This window comes from Oenanthe melanoleuca, chromosome 19, assembly GCF_029582105.1.
Source record: "Oenanthe melanoleuca isolate GR-GAL-2019-014 chromosome 19, OMel1.0, whole genome shotgun sequence".
Taxonomy (NCBI): Eukaryota; Metazoa; Chordata; class Aves; order Passeriformes; family Muscicapidae; genus Oenanthe; species Oenanthe melanoleuca.
Window position 1 is genome coordinate 3,038,456 of NC_079352.1, and position 25,442 is coordinate 3,063,897.

The 25,442-nt window shown below is 52.8% G+C and overlaps 2 protein-coding genes across 2 annotated transcripts in view; one reads left to right on the forward strand and one right to left on the reverse strand.

Annotated features, from left to right (window-relative positions):
- The first annotated feature begins 12 nt into the window (after positions 1-12).
- MRM3 (mitochondrial rRNA methyltransferase 3) lies at positions 13-2,286 on the forward strand. The gene is made up of 4 exons (XM_056506968.1): positions 13-245; positions 853-1,097; positions 1,370-1,537; positions 1,673-2,286. The coding sequence occupies exons 1-4, from the start codon at positions 16-18 to the stop codon at positions 2,191-2,193; spliced, it is 1,164 nt and encodes a 387-aa protein (XP_056362943.1). The 5' UTR covers positions 13-15; the 3' UTR covers positions 2,194-2,286.
- Positions 2,287-3,064: 778 nt separating this feature from the next.
- Positions 3,065-25,442, reverse strand: part of NXN (nucleoredoxin) — a 45,944-nt gene continuing 23,566 nt past the window's right edge. The window contains exons 2-8 of the mRNA XM_056506978.1: positions 16,358-16,475; positions 14,870-15,003; positions 14,455-14,555; positions 13,951-14,057; positions 8,847-9,026; positions 6,263-6,387; positions 3,065-4,252 (exon numbers count right to left, since the gene is read on the reverse strand). Of these exons, the coding sequence (XP_056362953.1) occupies positions 4,070-4,252; positions 6,263-6,387; positions 8,847-9,026; positions 13,951-14,057; positions 14,455-14,555; positions 14,870-15,003; positions 16,358-16,475 (948 nt within the window). The 3' untranslated portion in view covers positions 3,065-4,069. The remainder of the gene's footprint in view (positions 4,253-6,262; positions 6,388-8,846; positions 9,027-13,950; positions 14,058-14,454; positions 14,556-14,869; positions 15,004-16,357; positions 16,476-25,442) is intronic.

Below are 25,442 nucleotides of genomic sequence, written 5' to 3' on the forward strand. Positions count from 1 at the left end.
GGCGGTGCCGCCGCGATGGCGGCGCTGGGCCGCGCGTGGCGGGCGCTGCTGAGGCCCCGCGGGGCGCGGGCGGGGCCGGGCGGGCGGCGCGGGGTGCGGGCGCTGCGGCGGAGCCCCGTGCGGGTGCTGCAGCCGCAGAGCCCCCGGGAGCCCCCGCAGCCGCCCCCGCCGCCGGCCGTGGAGCGCGGCGCGGCCGCGCCGGGGCTGTGGTACGAGAAGGCGGCGCCCGGGGACCGCAGGCTGGGGTGAGCGCGGGGAGCGCGGCCCGGCCGTGCTGCCCCTCAGAACCGGGCGGGAGGGGAGTTCGGCTCTTGGGAGGGAGGGGGAGACACGCACTGCCAGGCTGGAGGTACCGGGAGCGCTTCACACAACCGGGGAATGGTTGGGTTGGGTTGGAAAGGAGCTTAAAGCCCATCCCGTGACACCCTTACCATGGCACGGACACCTTCCGCAGGTCAGGCTGCTCCACCATCATCCAGCCTGGCCTAGGACACTTCCAGGTATGGGGCAGCCATGGCTGCTCTGGGCAACCTGTGCCAGGGCCTCCCACCCTCACAGGGAAGAATTCCTTCCCAATATTCCATCAGATCCTGCCCTCTGGTAGTTTAAAGCCATTCTCCATTGTCCTGGCACTCCAGCCCCTCGTTGAAGTCCTTCACCAGCTCTCTTTCAGGTACTGAAAGTTGCTCTAAAGGTCACCCCAGAACCAGCTCGCCCAGTCTTCCCTCCTAGGAGAGGTGCTCCATCCCTCATCATCTTTGTGACCTCCCAGAGAAGCTCAGGGGCTGGTGAAGGTCAGACTGAAGGTGTTGTGAGCATCACAGCCATGTTCTCTGAATAACTTCTCCACAGAAAAGTGGTGACTATTGCCAAGTCGAAGAAATTTCGGGATAATCACGGGAAGGTTCTGCTGGAGGGGCACAGGCTGATCAAGGATGCACTGGAGGCAGGAGCTGTGCCACAGACACTCTTCTTCAGCACCGTGGGGCACCTGAAGCTGCTGCCTGAGGCAGAGATAAAACGAGCCAGCTTGGTTAAGGTGAAATTTGAAGACATTAAGACCTGGTCTGATCTCGTAACTCCTCAGGGGCTTCTAGGTAAGTAACCTCTGAAACAATTGCAAAACTGCCCAAAGGGAAACTTTTCATATTTAGGATAATGACTCTCTTAAAAACCTTTCCTTAGACATAGCACTGCTGGAAAATAAGTTTTTCTTCCAAGTGACGAACTGTGCTCAAACTTCCTTTAGGTGGTGCTTTTCCTAACACTTCCTCCAGCACATCTTTAGTGAGATTTGGGCCAACCCTCTCAGAGCAGGCCTCTCCTTGGGCTGGGTCAGTCATAAATCTGTCACACTTCATTTCCTCAGGCATCTTTTCCAAGCCTGACCCTGCCAAGATGTCCTACCCTGCAGCTCAGCTCGCCAACTCCCTGCCACTGCTCCTCATCTGCGACAACATCCGAGATCCAGGGAACCTGGGGACTATTCTGAGATCTGCAGCAGGAGCAGGCTGTCAGAAAGTGCTGCTCACCAAAGGTAAGAGAAAAGTTTGAGTAGCCTGGGGGTACAGCAGGGTGTTTGAAGGTGTTCCTCAGTTTGTAAGGAGGGGCAGGCATGGTTGTGTGGCTGCTGAATCCCTGTGCTGTCACTGTTCTCCCTGTTCCTTGCCAGGCTGTGTGGATCCCTGGGAGCCCAAGGTGCTCCGTGCAGGCATGGGGGCTCATTTCCGTGTGCCCATCACCTGCAGCCTGGACTGGGAGTGTGTTCCCACCAACCTCCCTGCTGGCACCCAGGTCTGCGTGGCCGACAACAACGCCCCGGCCGGCACGGCTGCCTCTGCTGCTGCCAGCCCCAGAGCTCCTGTGAAACCCAGCCCTCAGGCTGCTCCTGAGCACCAGCATGAGGAGGGAGCAGCAGCAACCCCAGAGCTGGCTGCACAGCATTACTATGAGGACTGGGCCCGGGCTCCAGTGGCCGTGGTGATCGGAGGGGAGACCCAGGGCCTGAGCCCGGCTGCACTGCAGCTGGCAGCCAGCACCGGGGGGAAGAGACTGCTCATTCCTGTGGTGCCAGGTGTGGACAGCTTGAACTCTGCTATTGCTGCTGGCATCGTGCTCTTTGAGGGCAAGAGGCAGCTGCTGTGGAGGCACAAGCAGGAGGATGACAGGCAGAAGTTGCCTGTGCCAGGCTGAATTGCTGCGTTTGGGTGCTGAAGGAGAACCTCTTGCCTTTGGTTCCTTGAGAGTTAATAAAAGAGCAGCTCGGGCTGTTTGGTTTGTAGTAAATGAGTGTTTAAGGCTGGAGAGTGCTGGGATGTGTGTGTGGCTCCCAGTGAACGTGGTGGCCACACGGTGATGCTAGAGAGAAGGGAAGGGGGATCACAGTGAGAAGGGAAAGAAAGGCCTGCTAGCAGCCCTGGCCTCACTTCAGCTGGTTCCCCCTGCTCCAGCCCTTTCATCCAGGAGATCCATGGAGACCTCAGATCCCTCTGTGCTGTCCCTGCCAGGCTGCCGCTGACAGTGTGTGTCCTTCCCAGCCTGGCTGCTGGCTGTGGTTTTGGGTCAGAAAGATCAGATTGCTGCCACCTGAATGGGTCCTGCCTGTGCTCACCCAAACCCTGTGCTCCAGCAATCACTCCTGAGCACAGCACTGCTGGGAGGTGCTGGGCTGCTCCTGGAACTGCTCCCCAGTCAGTTCATCACTGCTGAACACGGGAACCCCTGAAACGTGCAAAACACAGGCTGGGTTTATACAGGCCGAGCTGGCGGCCGTTCCCAGCTGCTGGCAGGGTGGGAAGCTGCAGCAGGATAAAAGGGGAGGCCATAATCCTGCCATGGCTGACTAATGAGCTGAAAGGGAAAAGCAGTGGCTTGCACAACACATGCTATTCAGGCTGGGAACGCCTCAGTGGCTGCCAAAGGGTTCCCTCACTCCTGGAGAGATCCGACCCACCCCAGCAAAGCAGGCACAGGCAGGGGCTGTGTGAGCCCGGGGGGAAGGGTCAGGCTGTGGGCTCCTCTTCCCTTCCTGACACCAGGACTCAGCAATCAGCACCCCCGGGGCGAGGTCATTGTAACAGTTTTATTACAAAGTTCCAATCACCATGTACAGTTTTTACAACGTCACTTTTCAAGGGCTCGGCTGTGCTGCTTGGGTTAGGGAGGGAGGGTTTTTTTCTTCGAGTTTAGGGGTTTGGTTTTTTTTTTTTTTGTTATTTTTTTTAAAGAACAGCACCATTAACGTTGAGTTTGGGACACACCTACGAAAAACAGCTCAATCAACTAACACAGAGGGGCGAGGACAATTCACACCAGAGAGAGGGACCAGAGGGGACAAGGAGAGCACAAGGAAGAGACGAGAGGTGAGGGCAGCCCGGTGGTGATCCTCCTCCTGGCTCAGAGTGGGAGGGATGGAGGGAATACCCACCCATGGCAGGGGGATGGACCCTGGCACAACAGCCAGTGCTGCCTAAGGCTGTCGGTGCTTGGAGAGGGGGGTGGGAAACCCACAAGGGAAGGTCTCACCCCCAGGAGGAAGAGCTTGGCTGTGCCGTGGTCTTTCAGAGGTTGTCAGCAGTTAAGACTTTGTCTTGGCCTGGTCAGGGCACTTGGGTGGGAGAGAAAGGACTGGCCAGGGGCGATGGGGACAGTTTCCTTATTGCTTCCTGGAAGTCGTTTAATCAGCAGGGGTGGTGAGAAAGGAAAGTGGAAGGATGAGAAAGAAAAGAGCCCCAAGAACCCCACCCACTGCCTGATGCATACGTTGGGAAGAACACCATGCAAAAAAGATTTGCCTGCTAGCTAGTGCCATGTATAAAATAACAATACAGGAACAGTTCTGGCCTGGTTATTTGAGATATATCACCATGAAGCACAAGCGAAGTCTCCAAACGCCAACAACTCCCTGCTGAAAGTGCATCTCAAGGAGTCTGCTGAGGAGAAGGATTCACTGCGTAAAACAAGGCACCACAAGGAGGTTGGATACTGGGTCGGGCGTGAGGACACGCTGGAGAATCCACAAGCGGCGGAAGAGAGACCTAGTTTTAAATAATGTCTGTTGGCAGGGCCCTTAGATGGGCTCGGGTTTTAGCTTGTCTGCTAGAAAGTCGCTGACAAAGGCTTCCACAATTTCGGGCGTGATCTCCTCCACATCCATCACGTACTTGGCCCGGGCTGACATGTCCAGGATGGTGAGCAGGGGTGCAGCCTCGGGCAGGTTGGTGTAATCCCGCAGGGAGTCGGTCATGTCGTCCTGGAGGCCGAAAGGAGAAGGGCAGAGGAGTCATCAGCAAAGCCAGGAGAGCAGGAGCAGCTCGCAGCTGCCACAGCCCAGCCCACGGTGTATCCCAAGGGGCTGGGCCTTGCACCAGCACTGCAGAACCATGAGCACAGCAGGCAACGTGCATCTTGGTGCCTGCTCTGCTCGTGGTTTGTGTCAGAACACAATGAGGTTGGTTTATCCCAGGCTGGAATGGGACATGCACTCCTCCAACCCAGAGGCACTGCTTCCAGACTGACCTGCTGCCCCAGCCACCCTAGAGCCTCTGGGACATCCATAGCTCAAGGAACTGGGGACAAGTGCTGATTGTGGCACTGCCACGGCCTCACTGCTCACCAAGGGTGGATACCATAGGGAGCCAAGCTCACGCCCAGAACAAAGCGAAGAACAGGAATGGGATGAAGACTCGTGCTTTGTCCCGCTTATTACAGAGAGAGAGGGCTGCCCTCCCCTCACCCAGGCAGGGCTCAGCTCAGGGCAAAGGCAATGATTTACCCTCCCAAGGCTGTGGGATGCAAAAACCCAGCACTGGTGCGATTCATCACCGAGCCCACAACGCGCCGCAGCCCGAGCGGGGCGTTCCTGGGGCAGGAGTGGAATGGAACGGAATCCATGCACCTGGTTGGCGGCCGGGGCTCTGCAGCTCCGCTCGCGCCTCCCCTTCCTTTGCAGGGGTTTCTGGCGCAGCTGGACCACGTGGCTGCCAGGGCCAGCAGGGCTGGGCTCGTGCCTCGGCCGCCCCCCACCCACCCAGGTGTCGGGACGCCTCGTCCTTTATTGACAAAGGCACCAAGGAATATTTTTAATCAATGCAAAATCGGTGCAGACGGTGCTGGGAGGGCGATGGGAGGCGCCTGCTCCGGCCATGGCCGGGCTGCTTTGTGCGTGGGGGCCAGCGGAGCCCCGGGGCCAGCGCTGCCGGCTATTGAGGTGACGGATGAATGGGATGTGCCGGACGCTCCCCATTCTTTGGGCCAGCCGCTGTAGGGCCGTCGGGAGCTGCATGAATAGCAGCAATGTTTCAGCTACAGCCGGCGAGCGGGAGGCAAACAGGCTCTGGGGGAGGGGGGAAGGTCCTGGACCCTCCCAAAATAGCCCTTTCCAACAAGGGACTTATTGAAGGGTGCGGGGCTGAGCTGGGATGCTCAGAGACCCGTTACGGTGGTGGCAGCAGGAGTGGCTGCATGGAGGGGCCCAGCAGGGCTGTGGGAGGTGGCAGTGGGGGCCTGGGTGTGGCAGTGGGGACCCTTTTGTCGCAGGGCGGCTCCGAGGGCTCCGCGCATGGAACGCTGCGGCTGTGACGTGGGGAGCAGGGACGGAGCAGGCGCAGCGGCTGCCACCTGCCCAGGCCCTGAGCAGAGATGTGGGAGGGGAACTGCAGGCCTGGGGGTGCTGGAAGCTTTTTTGACCCGTACACAAAACCTTCGTTTGCCAGACTGCAGCAGGGAAAAGTGTCTGTGCAAGGGAAAGGGAGGCCAGAAGTCCTCCAGTTTTCCCATTTCCCATTCCCTCCAGCAGATCTTTGACTCCGAGCACTGCAGCCTGCACATGCCTCAAGTACCATCCCAGCCAACAAAAACATGGTCAGCTCAGGGAAACAGCCGAAATTTCACTGGCTGGGCCAGGCTGAAACTCAAACCCTGCTCTTCTTCCCCTGCCCAGCCACTTTCCTGCCTGCACAGCCTCAGGGCTGAGCAGGCAGCAGCCCCAGCACAGCAGCTCCACTCCCTCCCACCTCCCACTGCCCCACTCTGCCTGTCCCTCTCCCATCTTCAGGTTTTTCCATCTCTGAGCAAACCCTTTGCTAGAAGTAATATCCAGCAAGGAGAGCACAATCTGAGTCAGCCAGGCCTCAAGTCTGGTTTTCTCCATGCTGCAGTAGCTCTGTGCCTCAGTTTACCCCCTGAATAACAACAGTGGTACCCAACCCAGCTCAGTCCCCATCCCCAGCAGGACACAGCCCTGTGCTCTCCTCTCACTTACCTCGCCCGCCACGAAGAACAGCAGCGGTGCCTCCTCCTCTTTGGCTTTGTACTTGGCGATGATTTTCTCAGCTATGGGCTGAATCAGTTGTTTAGCCGCCTCTGACTCCCCATCATCCTCTGAATCTGCAGGGCACAGGGTTTTGGAGACAAAACGAAAAGAGGCAAGGCAAAAAAAGGAGGTTAGCATCAAAGGATGCAAATGGGCCAGGCACTGGCAGCTCTGTCCCACGGCAGCACCACGCAGGAAGCCGGAGCCCGGATGCGCCACTTCAAAGGCACACAGCTCTGGAGAAATCAGGGAGCAGCTGAGATGCACGACAGGGAAACACCAAACAGAACAGCAGCTCCTGCTCCCAAATACTCCACTGCTCACTCCCTGGTGCTGTTGGTGATGTGCAGGGGCAAACAGGCACAAAAAATCTGCTTTGTGGTTTGAGCATGTTTTGAAGAACAAACAAAGGCACTGATCTGAAGCTGCTGCCACCCCTGCCTGCCACCCACCATCCCTCTGCCTCAGGATGGCTGAGCCACAGCTTTGCTGCTCCAGTCTCAGCGCTGTGCAGGCAGCTTTGATTTGAGAAAGGTAGGGCAGAAAGAGATGGCAGCATCAATCAAATGCCAGCCACCACTGAAGTTCAAATAGTGAGCTGGAGAGAGGAGAGTCTGCGTCCTGGGGAAGCATGGAGATTAAAAGATTCCAATCTGGGGACAACTTTCAGGCATTAAAGGAAGCCGGCAGAAGAGAGCCCCTTGTATCCCTTTGTGATCCCTGATGTAATCACCACAACAGGTCCAGCCCCCAGCTGGGACAAGTCATGCCCATGCCAGGAAAACTCTCTGCCCTTGCTTCACATCCCTGCCCTCCTCTCTGGCTTCTGCAAGCAGAGCAGGAGATTCCAGAGAGGCTGCACGCTGGATTCCAGGCTCTGTCCTGCGTGCATGGCAGTGATAAACACGCTGAGTTGCAGGGTGTCTGCAGGGATTGATTTTCCTGCAAACATCGGCTGCTGGCGGCGCTCCAGGCAGCCCTGCACACTCTGGCTAACCCAGCCCTAACCCCCTGGGGAAGGAGGTGGATCAGTCAGGATTTATTCAGCACCAGCACTTGCTAAGCCTGCCTTCTCCAGGGGGTGTTGCTGCCTGTGCAGGCACTGGTCTGCTGGGGGGTCTCCCAGCAGGACAAAGCTAAGAGCCCCCGTCCCAGTGCCTGCCTTGCTGCAGCACCAGCTGCCTCTCTGCCCCAGCACATCACTGGTGGTTTTCACCAAGACCATCCACCCCCAAAAAGCACCGAGCAAGAGCCCCAGCTGTTCTCCTGATGAGCTGTTTGCAGCAAGGTGATAGAAAAACTTTGCTCAGAGCAAGATAAAAATAACTCTTTCCAGAGGCCGGCAGCGCCAGCCCGAATCCATCAGGCTTGGCGTGGCCAGCCCGTCCTTCCCGTGTGAGGAGAGGATTTTTGGCTCTGTGCTCACATCCCCTGCTGGGCTCCACTGAATAAATAACCAGGGTCAAAAGGAAATCTGAAAGGGAAGAAGGAAAGGAGCGAGGGCCGTGTATCAGCGCTGCAGAGGAGCGTGTGCTGCTCACAAAGGGCACACGAGGCAGAGAGACACGAGCCCTGCCCTGGGCCAGGCACAACACCAGCAAGGCAAGGGGGGCTCCTTCACTTCTTCACACAGCACACGGGAGTGTGGGGCTCCCCAAGAGCCCACAACCCCTCAGTTCCCTTCCTGGGATGCTGTGCTGCTCAGCATGCAGCACAGCTCATCCCAGCCATGCCCTTTCCTGAGTTATTGTGTCCATTGCTGGAAGGGAAGCAACGAAGAATGAGCCATCTGTGCTTTGGGTGAGCTCTAGGCCTGTTTCTAACTGCAGGGAAGCTTCATGTGTGGGTTAGCAGTGAAAGGACAGGAACTTTGGGGAAAAACTTGCCCTGTCCTGCAGCCAGGGGAATCAAGGACCAGCAGAGCATGAAAGGCTGCTCTGACTGTCACAGCCCTGTTCAGCCCAGGGACTCAAGCCCTAAGCTGTGGTTTCAAGCACAGATCTATAATCCCTCACAGACACTTCCTCTGACTCCTCTGTAACATCATGTGTGCCTGAAGCCCCTGCTCCAGAAAGGCTTTTCCCATTTCACCACCACCAGCTGTGACAGTGTATTTCTCACACTCCCAACTCCTCATCAGCATTCCTAACCACAGCCACCACCACACCTTTGTTATGACAGCTCCTCTGTGCTGCCAGTCACTGCTCCACCACATCCCAGGGGGGTGTGTGGGAGCTGCAGGAGTCCCATGGGCACAGCAGGCTTTGGCAAACCCCTATGAGCTGCTGCGGTACAGGAAAGGCTCCAAGTCTGTCCTAAGGGGCTTCCACAGGGAACTCTCTCCTCCCACTGGCCCTTCTGTGAGCACACAGTGATGGAAAATGGAAATGGAAGTCATATCCCTTCCCAGAGATACTGTCATCACCAGAGGCAGGTTCCCAGCCCCGTAGCCAGCTCTAGCCAAGCTGGCAGGTGGCCCAGCCCCCTTCCCAGCACAGGCTCTGCTGTCACAGCAGGGATGCTCCATCCATACCTACAAAGAGAACGAGGCAGGGCCCCTCATTGAGCTGCACGGCGTTGGAGTCTGTCAGCTCCAGCACGGGCTTGGGGTGCCAGGGGAACTCGCGGCACTCGATGTCGTTCAGCACCTCCACCCGGCCCTGCCGCGTGATCACGTCCCCCTTGGGGTCCAGCACGATCAGAGTCGGGATGCCTGCAGTGGAAAAAAACAGGCAGGGGGATCAGCCAAAGCATGAACTGGGTGTGGGGAGAAAGGCCTCTTCCTATGGCCCCTGGCTCTGGCAGGAGCCCAGCGACTCTCCTGCCTCTCCGCAGCTCATGGATGGGGATCAGGCTCCTGATCCTGCTCTGTCCTAGCAGAGCACTGCAATGCAGAACCCAGAGCAGGAAGCTGACAGCCAGCTCTGGCATTGCCTGCCTCTCCCTGCCCAGCTGCAGAAAGGGATTGCTGCTCTCTGGTGCCCATGGGTGCAAACACCACTGTACCACTCAGGGACTCTCCCTCTTGCACCACCATCCCAGTGCCGAGATGTGGCTGCCTCTGGAAGAGCCCAATTCCCAGGAACTCACAAGGCCTGCACACAACAGTGGCCAGGAAGCAGGGTGTGTTCCTTCCCAGAACCCCACAGCCCTCCTGCAGCACTCTGCACTAATGGCCCAGCCATTTCCACAGCACATCCCTCTGGAGACTAACAAAGCTGTGCAGGAATGTTCAGGTCTGCAGGAACCTGTCAGGATGTGGCTCGGGGGATATCCAGTGATGATCCGGCCCTTGGGAAAAAGCAGCATTTTGCCCTGAGCTATGGGGCTGAAAAATTTTGTCATAAAGAAGCTTTGCACAGGAGGTGAACAGAATTGCAGCAGAAACACAGCACAAGTCACCAACTCAAATGTCACTAGCAGCAGGTCAGGTTGGACACCAGCTGGTGACCATCCCATCTGATAAAGCACCGGCTTTCCGGCCACAAAACACCAGGGGCAGGTCAGCAGGAGCAGCTCGTGCTGGTGACTTCATCTGGAAAGCACAGCATTCCTCTGTCATCAGGGAGACAAAGAAACACCCCACGAGGAAGGAAGAGGGGACAGCGGGATCAGGCCCCAAGGGACAAATGAAGTGACCAGGGCTAGTGCCAGATGAAGTGACCAGTGCTAGTGCCAAGTGCTGCTGTCATTGCTCATCACCCAGGCTTTGACCTGCTCCTACCCAGCATCTCCCTCACCCAGCAACATCCCTGGCAAGCTGAGGCAATTCCAACACTCCTGCCTTTCATCCCGAGGTTCATTTTAAAGCTCATTGCTCAGAAACACCCTACAGAGCCCTTCCCTGAGCAGGGGGCTGGCAGCGTGCTTGCCCCTGCCAGGCTGCTGGCACTGTGCTCCCGTGTTTATCCAACAGTGGGTTACTCAGGAGCCCTCTGAACTGGGGGCATTTCTCTAGGAAATACACGGCCATCTGTGTGTCCCAGCCTGCCTGCAGCTCCGGGCCAGCGGCCGCATTCCCGGCATTCCAGCCCGGCGCATTCCTGCCTGCGCTGGGGCTGGTGCTAAGCAGCAGTGCAGGAACCCGCCCAATGGCTGAGCTTGCAGATCCTTAGGGTACGCCAAGAAAACCATTTCGTATCACAAAAAGGCTTATTCATTACCTGCTGGTAATTCCAGGCAGCCCCAGGGCAGGGATGGGTTAAACAGACTGGAAGGAATTGGGAAATCTCAGGCTGGCCCTGCCCTCGCAGGCACAAAGTGCTACTGACACCGGGAGAAGCAATGGGCTGCGCAGGATTCGGATCCTGATCCTTTTAGGACTGCCAACCCCACCCCAAACCTGCTTTTCCATCCATTACACACGAGGGACAGGCTTCTCTGGTCAGCACTCAGCCTGAGCAGCACTCCCAGGCAGAGGTTTCAAATAAGCTTTGCTGATCTGGGAAAAGTAAGGGCCCAATTTAGACACAGATTGCTGTGATTCTGCAGCTGTCAAGGATTTCATCCACTATTCAAAGCATTCCTTTAGACTTCACCTAATTTGCATATGCAGATGATTCCCCCCAATACCCAGCCATTAAACCTCCACTGCAAATACAAAACTGAATCAGAAAACAGACTGTTTTTAAAGATAATTCACATCCTTGTCTTCTCAGCTGCCCTTTGTGACTACTTCCCTAAAAGACACACCCTGTTTTCTGGGGACACAGACCTGCAGGACCAAGGCAACCATCTTTTATGTTATTCACACCTGCTAACCCAAGTAATTTCCCCTCCCTGATCGTCCCAGCCACTATTTGTTATTTTAGTGCCTTTTGGGGGATTTGGTAATTGCCTTAAGTCATAACACCAGAATTTACTTATCAAGAAGAATCAGCGATCAGACACTGCAATGAATATTGTATAAGCTTGGATGAGAATTAGCATAGACAGCCTTGGTTGGATATTATGCACTAGAAAATGGATTTGGCTCTCATGGGGGCAGCATTTTATGAAAACACAGGGGCCAAATGGTTTGTTACCGAACCTGGCAAGGCATTTACATATTTATATCTTAAACCCCAGACCCAACACTGAAATCTCATCTGCATGAAGTCTGTTGGGTGAGTAATCACAATCTATGTGAAGCAAACCCCACACCAACTACAGCACAGGTGGTGCATTTTACTGCTGTTTTTTCAGTTTTTCAGAAGAATGCTCCAGAAATCTCCTGTAGCAGTGACTTCCAGGCTGTGAGGCTGACCTGTGGGTATCTGGGCTAAAGCATGGGGAAGGGGAGAAATAACATTTTTGGAAGACATTGCAAATCTCAAATAAACACTAAGGAGTCCAGGGGGAATATTGAGGAACTCAGAGATCTTGTGAGATGCACAACAACAAGGAGTGATTCCTATCTAAGCATCAAGTTTATCACTGCTCCCCATCCACTGGAAGGAGAGCTAAGGCCAGGGGATTTCACCCAAGGGAGGACTGGGAGCTGCCTGCACAAAGGGGAATTCTTTCTAAGCAGCCACAACACAAGACATGACTCTTTCTCAGAACAGCACTGCACCCAGAAGCAATTTACTAGAAGTGGTATGGCACAGCCTCTGACTGCACATGAGTTATGAATAGAGGCATTCAAGTAAACCCAAATAAAGGCCTGTAACTCAACTTGCATTTTATACTGAGTTTTCAGAAGTTGTAGGGGCCAACACAGGACTGAAATAACAAGAGATTTGACTCTGTTGCTGCTTTCCACCACTCAGGAACTTAAAGCAGACAGGGAAGACACACTCTCCTGTTGTTACAGAACCCAGCCTTCAAAAATCTCAGGGAACCTCCTCACGTTGTGCTCACAACCCAAGCACCAGGACGGAAACCTGGACACTCTCACTGATCACAGTGCAGCTCCAAAGAGAGTTTTCAGAGAGGCAGCATCAGAACCATGAATGTGGGGAAATGCAGATGTGGTCACACAGATCAGGTTTTTCCTTTAGGTGGAACAACCACGTGTGGTGATGAGCAGAGCCCACAACATCCAGCTCTGTTTGCAGGAAGTTTTTGTCTCAGCTGGTGTGAAAAGCCTGACTGCAAACAGGCAGGCAGCCTCCAAGTCCACATGGAGCTGAGATTCAGGGATTACATGGGAGCTACCTGGGCAGAGGAGGGGGCTGGGTGCAGGGAGCCAATACTTACATTTTCAGGTCAGCACACAACAAAGAGAGACACCTTTAAGAAGGCAGGGGCTGGAGCTGGAGGGAAAGCTGTTGTAAGTGTTTCCCTGGCTACAGCATGCCTGGTGCTCAAGTATCCATGTCTGGACACCTTATTTACAGAAAGTCCCAGTGAAACTGGCAGCAGTCCTGCAGAGCTGGGCTGGAACCAGCACTGGAGAGGGTTGTGCGTGGGCTGGGGAAAAGACAGATGAATTTGGAAAGCTCTGGCCTCATGGGAAGGTCATTAAGCAGCAAACTGATGGCTATTTAAAGCAGGCAAATGGTTATTCTTGGGCTAAGGTCAGGGAACAGAGCTGAGTGGCAGCACCTGAGGGGTGTTTGGAGAAGACTCCAAGCAGGGATTATTTCTCCTGTCACTCTTCCCAAGCCCTTGGCCACCTCTGGCAACACTCCTCCTTCCCTGCAGATCACATTAACGTTCTGCCAGCCTGCACCCACCTGGACAACATGAAGCTGAGTCAGGGGACGTTTAGGTTGGATATAAGGAAAAGTTTTCTCACCCAGAGGGTGGTTGAGCACTGAAAGAGGCTCCCCAGGGAAGTGTTCACAGCCCAAATCTGTCTGAGCTCAAGAAGCATTGAGACAAAGCTCTCAGGCACAGGGTTGGACTGTTGGGGTCCTACATAGGGCCAGGAGTGGGATCTAAGATCCTGATGGGTCCCTTCCAACTCAGCATATTCTCTGATTCTATGACATCACACAGAAACAGATGAGGAACAGCCACATTGCAGCAAGACCCTTTAACCACAGGGAGAAACTATCTGTACAAACACAGACCTGCTCACCAGCCAGTCACCTTGCACACCTCTGTGCTGCAGTTTGTCCCCTGCAGGAACAAGGTGCCAGCCCCCAGGAATGCTGCTGTGATCTTTTATCATCTTTGTGACTCTTTGAAGCCACACAGAGTCTCTCCCTGCCCCTATTAGCAGCCAGGGCTGCTGGAATTCTGGCACTGGCATGTACAGTAAAAGCAAAGCCATGGTTTACATCAAACACTCTCTCCTTTGTAATTCATGTCACTAACATAAACCAGATGCCATCTTCCTCAGCCCCTACACAGAACAATGGCCTGCCTTTACATTACATAAACCAGCAAGAAAATGAAATTTAAACCTTCAAGAAATAGCAAAAAAATAAATAAATCAGTAATTAGACAAAAAACATCCAAGCCAAAAACAGCTTCCAAGTTTCCAGGAAGAATTAGGTTGTTTATGGAAGTCCTGTTTCAACTAACAGCCTGCCTGGCAGGTGGTAGGAATGTGAGTTTGTGGAGAGCAGAAACATGAAGCAGCTCTGCCTGGGGCACTGTGATTTGCTTTGCTGTTTTCTTGGTTTAGTTAAACAAGAGGAGACATTAAAAATACTCAAGAGAAGAGGGGGGGAAGGAGATGTGTGCCTCAGTGTGGCCTCTCCTACCTTGGATGCCGTAGAGTCGGTTCAGGCGTGACCGTCGGGCCTCGTCAGCGTAGGGCACGGCCACCCAGGGCATCTCACTGAAGTACTGCTTGAAGGAGTCCTCTGACCTGTGCCAGGGAACAGCCCATGCCATGCAGAGCCCTCCACTTGCCAGGCTCCTTCCTCATTAAAAACCCGGCCTGCAAAGCCCTTTATCCCTCCCACCAAAACCGATCAGCTGGGAGAGAGTCAGATCAAATTTAAAGCCCCCAGTCCTTCATGAAGAAGTCCACAGTGTATTTTTCCCCAGTAAAATATTTCAAATTCTCCAGATCATCTGAATGCCAACCCATGGTGACAGCAGCAGCTCGAGCATCCTTCAGACTCCAGAGCCACAAGGTACAAAGTGGGAAGCACAGAGCTGCTCTTGCTGACCCCACTCAGGGCACAGGGAAGGACTCAGGCAGCCTTTCTGGTGCCAGAGCCAAGCTGCTCTGCCTGCACAGGCTGTCAGAGCTGCCTCACCTGTCTGCACTAACAAAGAGGATCTCAAACTTCTGGCCTGCCTCCTTGATTTTCCTGTAGGACTCCACCAGCACCCTCGTGAGGCTTCGGCACGGCGGGCACTGCAAAACACAAGCACAGGAGGACATTGGCTCCTCCTCAGGACCAGACTCACAGCCAGCAGGGCCAGGTGACCAGTGACAAACTGCTGTGACCTTATCCTTGCTGCAGTGCCTGAACGTGGCTGGGGTTATGATCTGTAAGTTATCAACAAATTACAATCTGACCACTCTCCCCCTTACAGGGCCAGCTGAGGATGGCAGGCCACTGCAATGCTGATGATCAAAGCACCTTAAATTCTTCAACACCAACCAGCCTGGGGTCTTTACTCTCCCTGAGCCCACTCCAACTGCTCTGCACAGCAGCCTCTACTCACCCAGTGTGCAGAGAAATAGACCCCGACGTGAGAGCCCTCCAAGGCACTGCTGTCCAGTGTCTGCCCATTGTTCCTTAGCAGAGGCCCAGCAACAACTTCACTGAAGGGTTTTGGCCCCCAAGGGAACTCCAGACCTGGGGAGGGGTCAGGATAGGGGTGGGAAGAAGACACAAGACAGTAAATGTGCATGCAGCTTTTACAGGTTCAAAAAGTTCCACTAGAAAAAACATTCCATCTTCAGGATACAGGGGATCCTGTCTGAGGAACCCTGCTGGGGTTTATTCCCAACCAAGGGGATGCAGAACTCCTCAGCTGTCAGAGGCAGCCAAGCTCTGCACTGCAGCCAGGGTCACCTCTTTCTCTCAGGCAGGCTGCACCCAACTCACAGCACCTTCAGCTTGGCAAAGCCTGCTCTGATTTTGTGCCTGATGAGGAATCTTTTCCTTATCAACAGTGTTTACTTTAGCAAGAGAGGGCAAGGTGGTACGTGCTCAGGAATGCAGTCAGAATCTGTCCCTTATGCTGATACTAACCATATATTTTTACACATATCCATACATGCCTTTATTTATAAACTTTAGCTATATATACGTGGAAGATGGTGTTTTTATATCTATATATCTCTATATATATCTTACACTAACCCTCTGCACCCCAAAGCAAGCTGTGTGTGTACACACAAACACGCTCTGAATCATCTGCTGCCAGCTCCCAGAGCAATCAATCCATGTGTTCAGCCAGAGAGGAGGAAACATCACAGATGGCTCAGGCCACAACATGTTCCTGCTGTACAGCTCCTGCCACTGAATTAAAGACTCTGTCAGTATTTACTACACCAAGAAACAATGAGCCAGTAATAAAAGAAATGGATGGACAACTACAGCAGATGATAGATCTGCAGGGTCTGTGAGTAAGGGCACATTTGGGTTTTGTTTTTTTTCCTAATTTGGCTCATTTGGGTTTTCTCCAAACTGGAGGAAGATAGATTTAACACCAACTCCCAATACAGCAAACCTCAGCAAGGGAGAACAGTAACACTATTTAGAAATTAAACATTTTCTGTTTAATTTCTAAACAATGGGAAATGCATTAACCTGAGTGTGATGTCAGTGATAAAAGTCTCACTCAGTATTCTGGAACGATTCTGCTCCCAAGGTATGGAAGGTCTGGGTCATCATTCTGTCTGTCCATGTGCCTCCATTAGGGAAAAATCCAAACTTCATGTTTCAGTTAGCCTAACCTTTTCCTCATTAGCACTCCAGACAAAAATCCTGGAGGGAAATTCTTTGTTCTTTTCAGTAAGCAAAACCAAAACACAAGATCTGGCAGGAATGATGCAGAAATTTTTATGCCGAAAATAGCACAGTGCTTTGAATAGTTAAGTATGACAATAGTCCTTTGTTCCCTCCCCCCAGGCCATGCAGAATGAACTGAGATGAAAAGGCAGCTGTGTGTCCATGTTTGTGGCACAGGAACTCCAGGTCTTACCTTCAGGGTCATCTCGGATGACCAGGAGGCCGTTCCTGCAAACCACCTTCCCACTGGAGGCATCGATAAATATTAGGGAAGGAATGTTGGAGACTCTGTACTTGTTCCACAGCTTCAGCTGTAAAAGAGATTGGAAGAGGAGATAAGGAAGGTAAACTTGGCTTTGTGAACAGGAAGATTTTGGAGCATTAGCATCTCTCAGAGCAGAGGTCAGAGGCGAGCAAAGAAACAGAGCTGGTGTTCAGGAATGAGTGTGAATGTGAGGAAGAGCTGCTGGGCCAGTGCCCAGAGAGACCCTCACCATCACCATCACCACCCCATCCCCTCAGGACCTCAGGTGAGACCCCAGTGTCTCACACCTGCTGTGGGCTTGTCTGTGAGCACAGGCAAAGCTTCTCCTCCTCCTGCTTTTACCTCTTTGCAAGTAAAATGGGGATAATACTTCCCATGCTTTGGGCTCTTTGTTTAGAAGACATGGTAAGCACAAATACTTTTAATGCCACTGCTCTGAAGCAATTTGTAATGCTTCCCTGGCTGTTTCCTCCCCTCCCACTTCCATGTTCATTAAACAAATCAGCAACCCCTGCCAAGACACAGCCAGGCTGAGCACAAGGCCAACACACAAAAAAATATTCTTCTGCAACTGGGGCTTCCCGGGTTTGTTCCCAGGAGCTGATTAAGGGCTTTGACATCAGCCTGGAGGCCCAGCTCATCCATCCTGCACTGCCAGCTTTGCAGGCTGATGGCCACATTTTGGGCATCCCAGTCTGGATGGGTCTGTCTGCTGGTCACTGTGTTTTGCAGCAAGCTCAGCTCTGCACAACATCGGTGACAGAGCCCTCTGGATGTCACACACTCCTGGACTCACATTCCCCAGGATATGCTTCTGGCACAGGACAATTCAGAGCTTAATTTATGTACAGAAGCTGGCTGGCAGAGCTGCTCTCCCCACCATGCACAGAGGAGCTGCAGCCATCACCTCATTTTCCTTACACTTCTCCAAGCACTGCAACCCAAACAGCCCAGTGGTGAATTATCAAACTCTCAAACAAAAGCCAAACCATAACCAAGAGCCAAATGAGGAAGGAAACTAATCTCCACCTTCTCCTAACATCAAGCTCTGCTCTGCAAAGCCCCTTGGGCTGTGTGTGTTTACAACGTGCTCCAGTTTGGAGAATAAAATCCAGGCACTGGAGAAGGGGCCCACCAGAGTCAGCCAGTACAAGAGCCAGAGAAACCATGACACAGTGTGCTGCTGCTGCCACCAGTATCTCACAGAGAAACTTCACCTACATGTTCCCAGAGGAAGAACTCTGCAGACTGCTGTCCCTGATTTTCAAAGAGAGGCAATCCCATTTCCCAAGATGGGAATGATCTGGGGATGTAGAGAGAGGCAAGGTTTTGTGTCCTACCCAGCAGCCTTCCATTTCCAACAGACATATTAATGGATTCACAAACCAAATGGCCTTGGGCATGGAAAGAATAAAGAAACTGTACTCAGTGCAAACCAGCCCCCTCACAATGACCGTGTTCAAACCACAGGAGGTAAAATCCACTGCTGTGAAGTTTAAAGGGTGGGGGAAAGCTCTTTATAAGGATCACAGGCATTTAACAGGGTGCTGCAAACAATAAGGAAATTACAACTAGCAATCGGATCGTTCTCTTTAAATAGTTGCTTACATTACACTTCATTTTGCCAAGTCCTTTGTATACAGAAGCAGCTCCCCCAGGGCATCACGGTGGGTCCTGGCAGTTTTGCTTGGCTGGGGAAGCAGCAGGGTCTGCACTTTGGAGCCAAGAGGCTGCAAGGACTCGATGTGCTCAGAGGGATGGGGCTGGAACACCACAGACAAGGGGATAACAGCAAACCAAACCTGCTCAAGGCACTGGAGCAAGCGTGGCATGGCTGGCTCCAGGCAGTCTGAGGTCCAGCACATGTGGCAAGTCTTGCCAACAGCTGGTCTGGGTCTTCTCAGGATGTGTAAATCATCAGGCTCCACTGGACCCAAAATGCAGGCACTGCTCTTGGCTTCCCAGATATCCACAGCACAGGGAATCTGCAATCCAGACACTCTGTCCCCATGAAATCAGGAGCTGCCACTTCTCACTCATCAGTGAGGGCTCACAGGAGAATGTCTCAAGCAAGCATGAGGCCAGGTATGTGTCAAAAGGGTCAAAAAGCATCAAAAGAGGTCAACATGACATCTGTTGCTGCTGGGGGAGCATGTCCATCACTGAGCTCTGAGACCTGAACCTAAAGAACATCATGTCACCCTCAGTCACACCTTGGGTGAATGAGAAAAAGCAATTCAAACAGAAAGGTTTTACCCTGCACCTGTGCAAAAGCTCCCAGACACAATCCACCAGAGCCCAGGCAACACCAAACCAAGTTTCAGAGCTTCACTCAGGCTGAGCAGCACTTCCTACTTTTAACAGATTTGCTGCCTGGGTTATCACTGAAACACATCACACAACACCAATGAACAAACACAACAATTGCATATAAAGCAGCTGGAACTGGGCTGCCACTTGAAGCCTACTATAAAGCCTTGAATTAGAAGTTAGTGGTCTCGATGCACTAACCATGTTAATTCCATCCAGGAATGTGCTGCTTAAAGTGGGAGCAGTTTGGTTTGATGACTCCCCTGTGCACCAGGAAAGCTGATGGGGAAGGAGAAACGCACGCGCTGCAGGAGGAGTGCCAGGATCTACCACAATTCCCACCACCCTGGCCCTCAGCAGCCAGATTCCAGCCTTTCCAGAGCCTGCCAGACATTTGGGAAAGAAGCTGAAGGCTCCTTTTACTGCAGGTCTGACCTGAAAGAGCAGAACCTTGATAGGAAATGGGCTGGTTCATTTTAGCCAAGCTGAAGACAGCTCCCTACGGGATTCCCACACTGTGCCACTATTTTGCACCTAAACTACAGCTTTCAGCAAGGACATCTGATCTCCACCTAAAACCACTGGGATGACCCAACCTGTCTTGTGGCAAACCATTGTGCTAGTTAGCTTTTCTCAGGGTAAAATGCCAAAGATTTGCACATGTGAAGGTTCTGCAAAGGGGACAAGCTCAGCTTACACCCACTGGTTGTGGTCCATTCAGAAAGGGAAATTCAGGACAAAAAAGGCATCCCTGGTATGGGTACCTGCACAGCCACACACCTCACAAAGGATTCTGTGTCAGGCTGGGTGTGGGATGCAGAAAGCAAATTACAACTTGCTGTGAGACTGCGGGCTGATGGGATGATAGCTCAGGCAGCAGGGCAGAGTGCTGCCTCAGCAACTCTGAAAAGCTGTTTTTCCTGCCGTGAAGAGGATGACATAGAAATAACATACTCCACACACTCTAAGGATTTGATCATCCATTTAAAGAGGGGATCTCTGCTCCGCTTCCCAACAGCTGTTGCAAATCTGTGGGATCAAGCCAAAGCTAACACAGATGTGGAAATAATCTACAGCCTATTCAGCCTGAAAGCAGCTGATCCTCTCACAGCCCCCTTTACTCCTGGTTCAGTGTGCTACACTCACTGCTCACCCCAGGACACCCACTGGAGAAGGAGTGAGGAAATACAGCTCCTCACAAGGCTCTGTGCAGGCTGAGCAGCCTTACAGAAACTTCCCTGGCTCCTGTGCAGGTGGTTTAGTGCAGCCGTCCAGTGGAAAAACCAGAGTCACCAGATTCCACTGGTAACTTTATCCCTGCACAAAAGCATCACCACCATGTCCTGGAAACCACAGACCCTGGGCTCTCTCCATGACTCCATCCACAGCCAGCTGTGAGAGGCTTTCAGAGATCACTCATGATCTGAGGGCTGAGGCGATCCCCAGACATCGACCACGCAGCAGCACAAGGCTGCTCTCCCCACCAGCACTGGCTCCATTACTCCCCTCATCCTGATGACTGGGAATTCCTGGCTGAAAGGCTGGGGAGACATTTGCAGACAGCCACAGTAATTTTTCCAGATAAAGGTGTCAGCCTAGAGGTCTCCCCAGCCCAGGGCTGTTTCAGTGCAGGGCTGGCACCTGGCTGGGGCAGATGAAATCCTGAAATCCCCTCCTGCTCTTCTCATTCTGCTGGGGAAGGGATCCCCCACTTCCAACAGCTGCTGGGTGCTATTTTTGGTTGTGCTGATTGATTTATCAGTCCTGGTCGCATTCAGTCGCTCACATAACTCCTGAGCTGCAGCGGTGAATGCTGGCAGAGATAAAGCACAACTGCCTGCAGTGCACTGAGCCCTGCCTGCTGGGAAAGTGGTCCTCCCACCCTCCTTGGGGGCTGCATTTCTCTGCTGTTGTGTGAGACTGGACCATAAAAGCTCTCACACTCCCCTCTTCCACAGCATATGGAGCTGACTCTGCAGAGGGCAGACATGGTTTCTACTCATCTTGTAAACCACACTTCCACCCTGACCAGAGACAGAAGACAAAGCCAGTTTAAAATCTCAAAGGCAGCAATAAAATGAACATATTCCTGCTGTGGATGGCTCCTGTTGTGTACTAAAACAAATGTAAAGCCACTTTTCTAAAAATTCACTCTTAGAGGCAATACCCCCAAGGCTCTGGAGAATTCTGGTGAGGCATTGGAAAGATCCCACCTTCCAAGAGCCCCGTGAGTGACCATGTGAGAGCACAGGGGGTTTTCCATTACACCATGAGCTCAGCTCTTGCTGGTCTCTCATTCAAGAGCTACAAACTGAAACTTGAAGTCTGTCTGAGGAACACACGAGCAGCACTCAGGTGAAGTGCCCTCATCCAGGGCTGCAGGGACCAGCAGAGCTCAATGCCCAGCTCCAGGCTGAGATATCCATGGCCATTCCCAGTGCTCCAGCCCTGCGGGAACCCCTCTGTCCTCGCTCACTGACAGTGTTAAACTGCAGCTTTTACATCGTGCCTAAAGGGTTTACAAGCACCAGGGGCCACCCAGGCTCTGCAGACAACAGGCTGCTCCCTCTCCCTGTCCATTTAAATCTAGTTCACGCCTGTCCCTACGACTCAAGCTCAGCCTGGGTAAAAGCTCCTCTTCCAGCCCTCCCTCACTGCTCCTTGTCCTTCGTGCATCAGGGAAGCCCCTGAGCAGAAGGAGAACACGGTGAGGGAACAACACACGGCCAAGCAGTGGGGGGAGAGCAGATGGTGCACGCCAAGGTCTGACCTTGTGACACGGAGGAGATCGAGCGAGGCCTGGGATAAATTAATGTCCATTGTGCTGCTGCTTCTCTCTGAAAGCAAATCAAAATCTAATTACAAAATACAATGGTGAGAGAGATGTCTGCTGCGGGAACGTTAATGAGCTGAGGAGGGAGGATTTGGAATTGTAATAAACAAGACTGATGTGAACAGCTGAGACGGACAGCGCAGGGCAGTGGGGCTGCTGGTCCACACGGAGCCCATTGCTCCCTCCCTGTGCACACTGCCTGCAATGGCTGAAAGCCCAGTTACAACCAACCTCAGCACCAGCTTCCCCTGGCACTCAGCCCGGCAGCACCTGCTGTGGACATTCCAGCAATATGACTCTGTGCTAGCAAAAACCTAAAAACATCGACTCAAAAGTTCTGCTTGTCACTTCCATCCTCTGCTTGCTGCAGCTCCATGGTGGGAGACTGGCACAGCACAGCCCACATCGCCCCACAGCTGCTGGGGAACAGGGGAGACCCTGGGCTTTTGTTCCTCCTGGCCAGGGAACACAGCAGCAGCAGGTTTGGAGGTGAAGAGGAAGGAAATCCTCCCTGTGGGTTTCTGGCACAGCAGCCAAGGGCTGCTCTTTGTTCTCCTGAGGAACTCCACAGAGAAGGGACTGGGATGAGGACCCTGGGCCAGCCCAACCCAGGCTGTGCCACCCAAGGGACTGCAGGCTGGATGTTTTGTTGAAGGGCTCCGAGCACAAGCTGCCTCCTCTCCCCCTGACACACACACAGGCTGACAGGCTGGATCCTCCACAGCCCACATCTGATAGGAAAACATTTAATTTGAGCAGAGCTGAAGAGCAGTTAACATGATGTATGGAGAGCAAAGCCCCAGGGCCTGCAGCAGCCACGGGAGCTGGCCTGGTTGTTTTACATGTGCAGGTTTCAAAGAGGGGCTGGGATGGCAGCTTGATTTGATCCCAGCATCAGGAGGAAGAAGCATTTGACTAAACATACAGATAACAACACTGGCAGGAAATCAAGCAGGGAGGATGCCACCAGACAGGCTGATCTATCAACACTATGAGGATATTTTTCATAAACATCTTTTTTTCCAGTGTTTCCCAAATTGCATTCAATAGCCCAAAGATGATGCAGAATTTAAGGATGCAGCATTGCACCCAGGACTAGGAAAAACACCACCAAGTATTTCAAATAATTGTTTTTTTCTCCATATGCACACCTTGCTTTACCTCTTAAAAGCAGGCTTGCACATGAGCAAGATATTTAATAAACATTTTTCTTTCTGCAAACACACAAAAAGCAGTGAGGGCAGTGGGAGTTAAAGTGTACATGGGAAAAATTTAAGACACATGTAGAAATGCATCATCCATGGCCCCTATAAATTACACCCCCAAATGACTAACACTGAGTAAGAAATAGCTATGTAAACACAAAGGCAATAAGAAAAAATAATAATTTCTGTCTCTTTATGGGAAAGGGATATTTTTCCATCTGTTTATAGGAAAGGCAAGGGGTGGGGTGGGAGTCTGGGATGTTGAATTGGAGTTCAGGGCCTCCCTTGGTCCCATGTCTCATCTGTCACTGGAAGTGGGACAGCTGCCAGAACATGGGTTTCCTACCCACTGCCTTTGCTGCTACTGTTCACTTGAGTGCTGGCAGTAATCTCAAGGTCAAACACCTTGCAATCCCAGATCACTAAGAAACAAACACTTCTGAAAAGCCTTGAGCTTAGACAGAGTTCCCACCAAACACAAAAGCCTTTTAAATCAGCAGGGAAATTGGGATTTGTTTTTTTGTTTTGTTTAGTGCACACAATGAGGTATTAGTAGGGTTTCTGTTTTGTTTTCAGTGGTTAATCTGAGAGAGAACCTTACACAATCAGACCAACAAAATCCTGGAAAACAATGGAGTATTTGTTAGCACTGTAACACACCCTGGGGAGTGAGGGCTCCAGGATGCCACTGCCAGGAGCCTCCCGAGCACTGACAAGGCAGCACCAGGACATCCCCCCAGACCAGCTAAACAAAAGGTTCCTGTAAAACTGTCAGGACATCTCAGATTGCCTCTTGTGCCCACTGCTGCTGAGGTACCCACTGGGTGGAAGGGAAATTTGCTTTTCCACAGCACCTTTTGAAATGCAATAGCTCATCCATCGCATCCCTGTGATGCTTCCTTACAAAAACCTGCACTCAACACAGCTCTTGCACCACTGCCAGCACTCAGACTGTTTAAAAGCAGCCACTTTTCTCCAGCTGATCTCAGGAGAGGGTGCACTGGTTGGTCTGGTCCTCCCTACAGCTGCATCCAGCTCAGTGTCTCAGAGCCCACAGCATCGAATCTCATCTGGCAGCACTCCTGGCTTGCAACCCAAGGAGGATTTTCATGCAAAGGTTACACAGCTGCAGAGCTACAGAGGCCACAGCCACAGCCCTGGCTGCGGGGACAGCTCCAGGATTTGCATGCAACAGGCTCTGCTCACAGCTCAGGAGGGCGGCACAGCTCAAGGGATTCACTCTGCAACCACAGAACAAAATATGCCAGGAACTAACCAGAGCCAGGTGCTCTAAGCCCCAGCTGCAAAGAGCAATCCCTGCCAGTGACAGTTCTGAGTTATCCTGCCCCTCCTCAGCATTTGGGGTGGAAGGGATCCCACAGACCGTGCTGACCTGGAGCAGCTACAGTGCTCGCTTCTCCTTCGGAGCCCCAAATCCATCCTGAGCAAACATCACACCACCAAAACTGCTCTGGGCAAAACCACTGAGGATGATGATGATGATGATGATGATGAGGATGAAGATGTGCTTTCAGGGCCTCTGTGCCCTCCTATCACACTTCACCAGCACAGCTGAGCCCCAGAGCCGCGCTGGCCCAAGCCAGCACTGGGTGCCCTCCGGGAAGAGCATCCGAGTGAGGGATGACACAGGCAGGGACAGACAGGCTGCTGGAAAATGCTCTCCTGCTGAGCACTTTTGTCCCTCCTGCTCCCCAAACTGACACTCAGCCCCTTGGCAGAAAGGTTGGAAATTAAAACCTGCCCCAGCCAGTGATGTCTAAATGGGAAAATGCCACTGAGAGCCCCACGTTTGCAACTATCACCTGCACACATTAAAAACCAGGGCAGAACAGCAGTGCCCAGAGCTCAGATGCACCAACACCTCAACTGCAGCACAAACCAGCAGGTGGGAAGTTGGAGAAGCCATTTCTTCACCCACTCCTTTTGCAGAGCAGCTTTTCCATCCCACTGTGCTCCAGCAAAGCTGGGGAACAGGGAAGGGAGGGACAGGAAAAGGAGCAGAGTCTGGCATGGGCTGGGCACAGAGGAAGGGGAGGGACAACCAGCATGAGGCCAGCAGACAGGGCTAAGGGGTTTATGACACACACACATGGTGGGCCAGGTGCAGGGCAAGGGAGGGAACCTGATCTGTGCCTGAAACCCAGCACCGAGCCACGAGGGGCCCCAGCTCCACGGGAGGAATGGGACAGCAGCCTGCTACTCCCTCCTCTTCATTTTAAGGCATCGTGCAACAGCCGGACCAGTTAAAAAGATGAACACAGACAATGAGAAATCAGTAGCAAGATTAAAAGCTCCACTGATAAAAGTCAGAAAATACAGTTTCTCAAAGAGCCAAGAGTCTGCAGTCAGCATATGGATGAAGGCAGGACACTGGTGAGAGCCTTGGCCCTCCTGCCACCACGAGCATGGCACAGACAGTCGTGGAGAAACAAGGAGCTGCTGCCAGGAACTGATGAAACGTGAATCCCATGGGGGTGTTCAAAATGTCAGATAAGATGCAGAGTATTAATTCCCTCTGCTGACAGCCAGCCCCAGCTGGAGGGGGAGGCTCAGAGACTGCAGGATTCACCAGCTCTGCCACTGAGTCTCTGAGTCAAGAGCAAAGCAGGAGGTGACACAGAGGGCTGGGTGGCAGGAGGGCTAC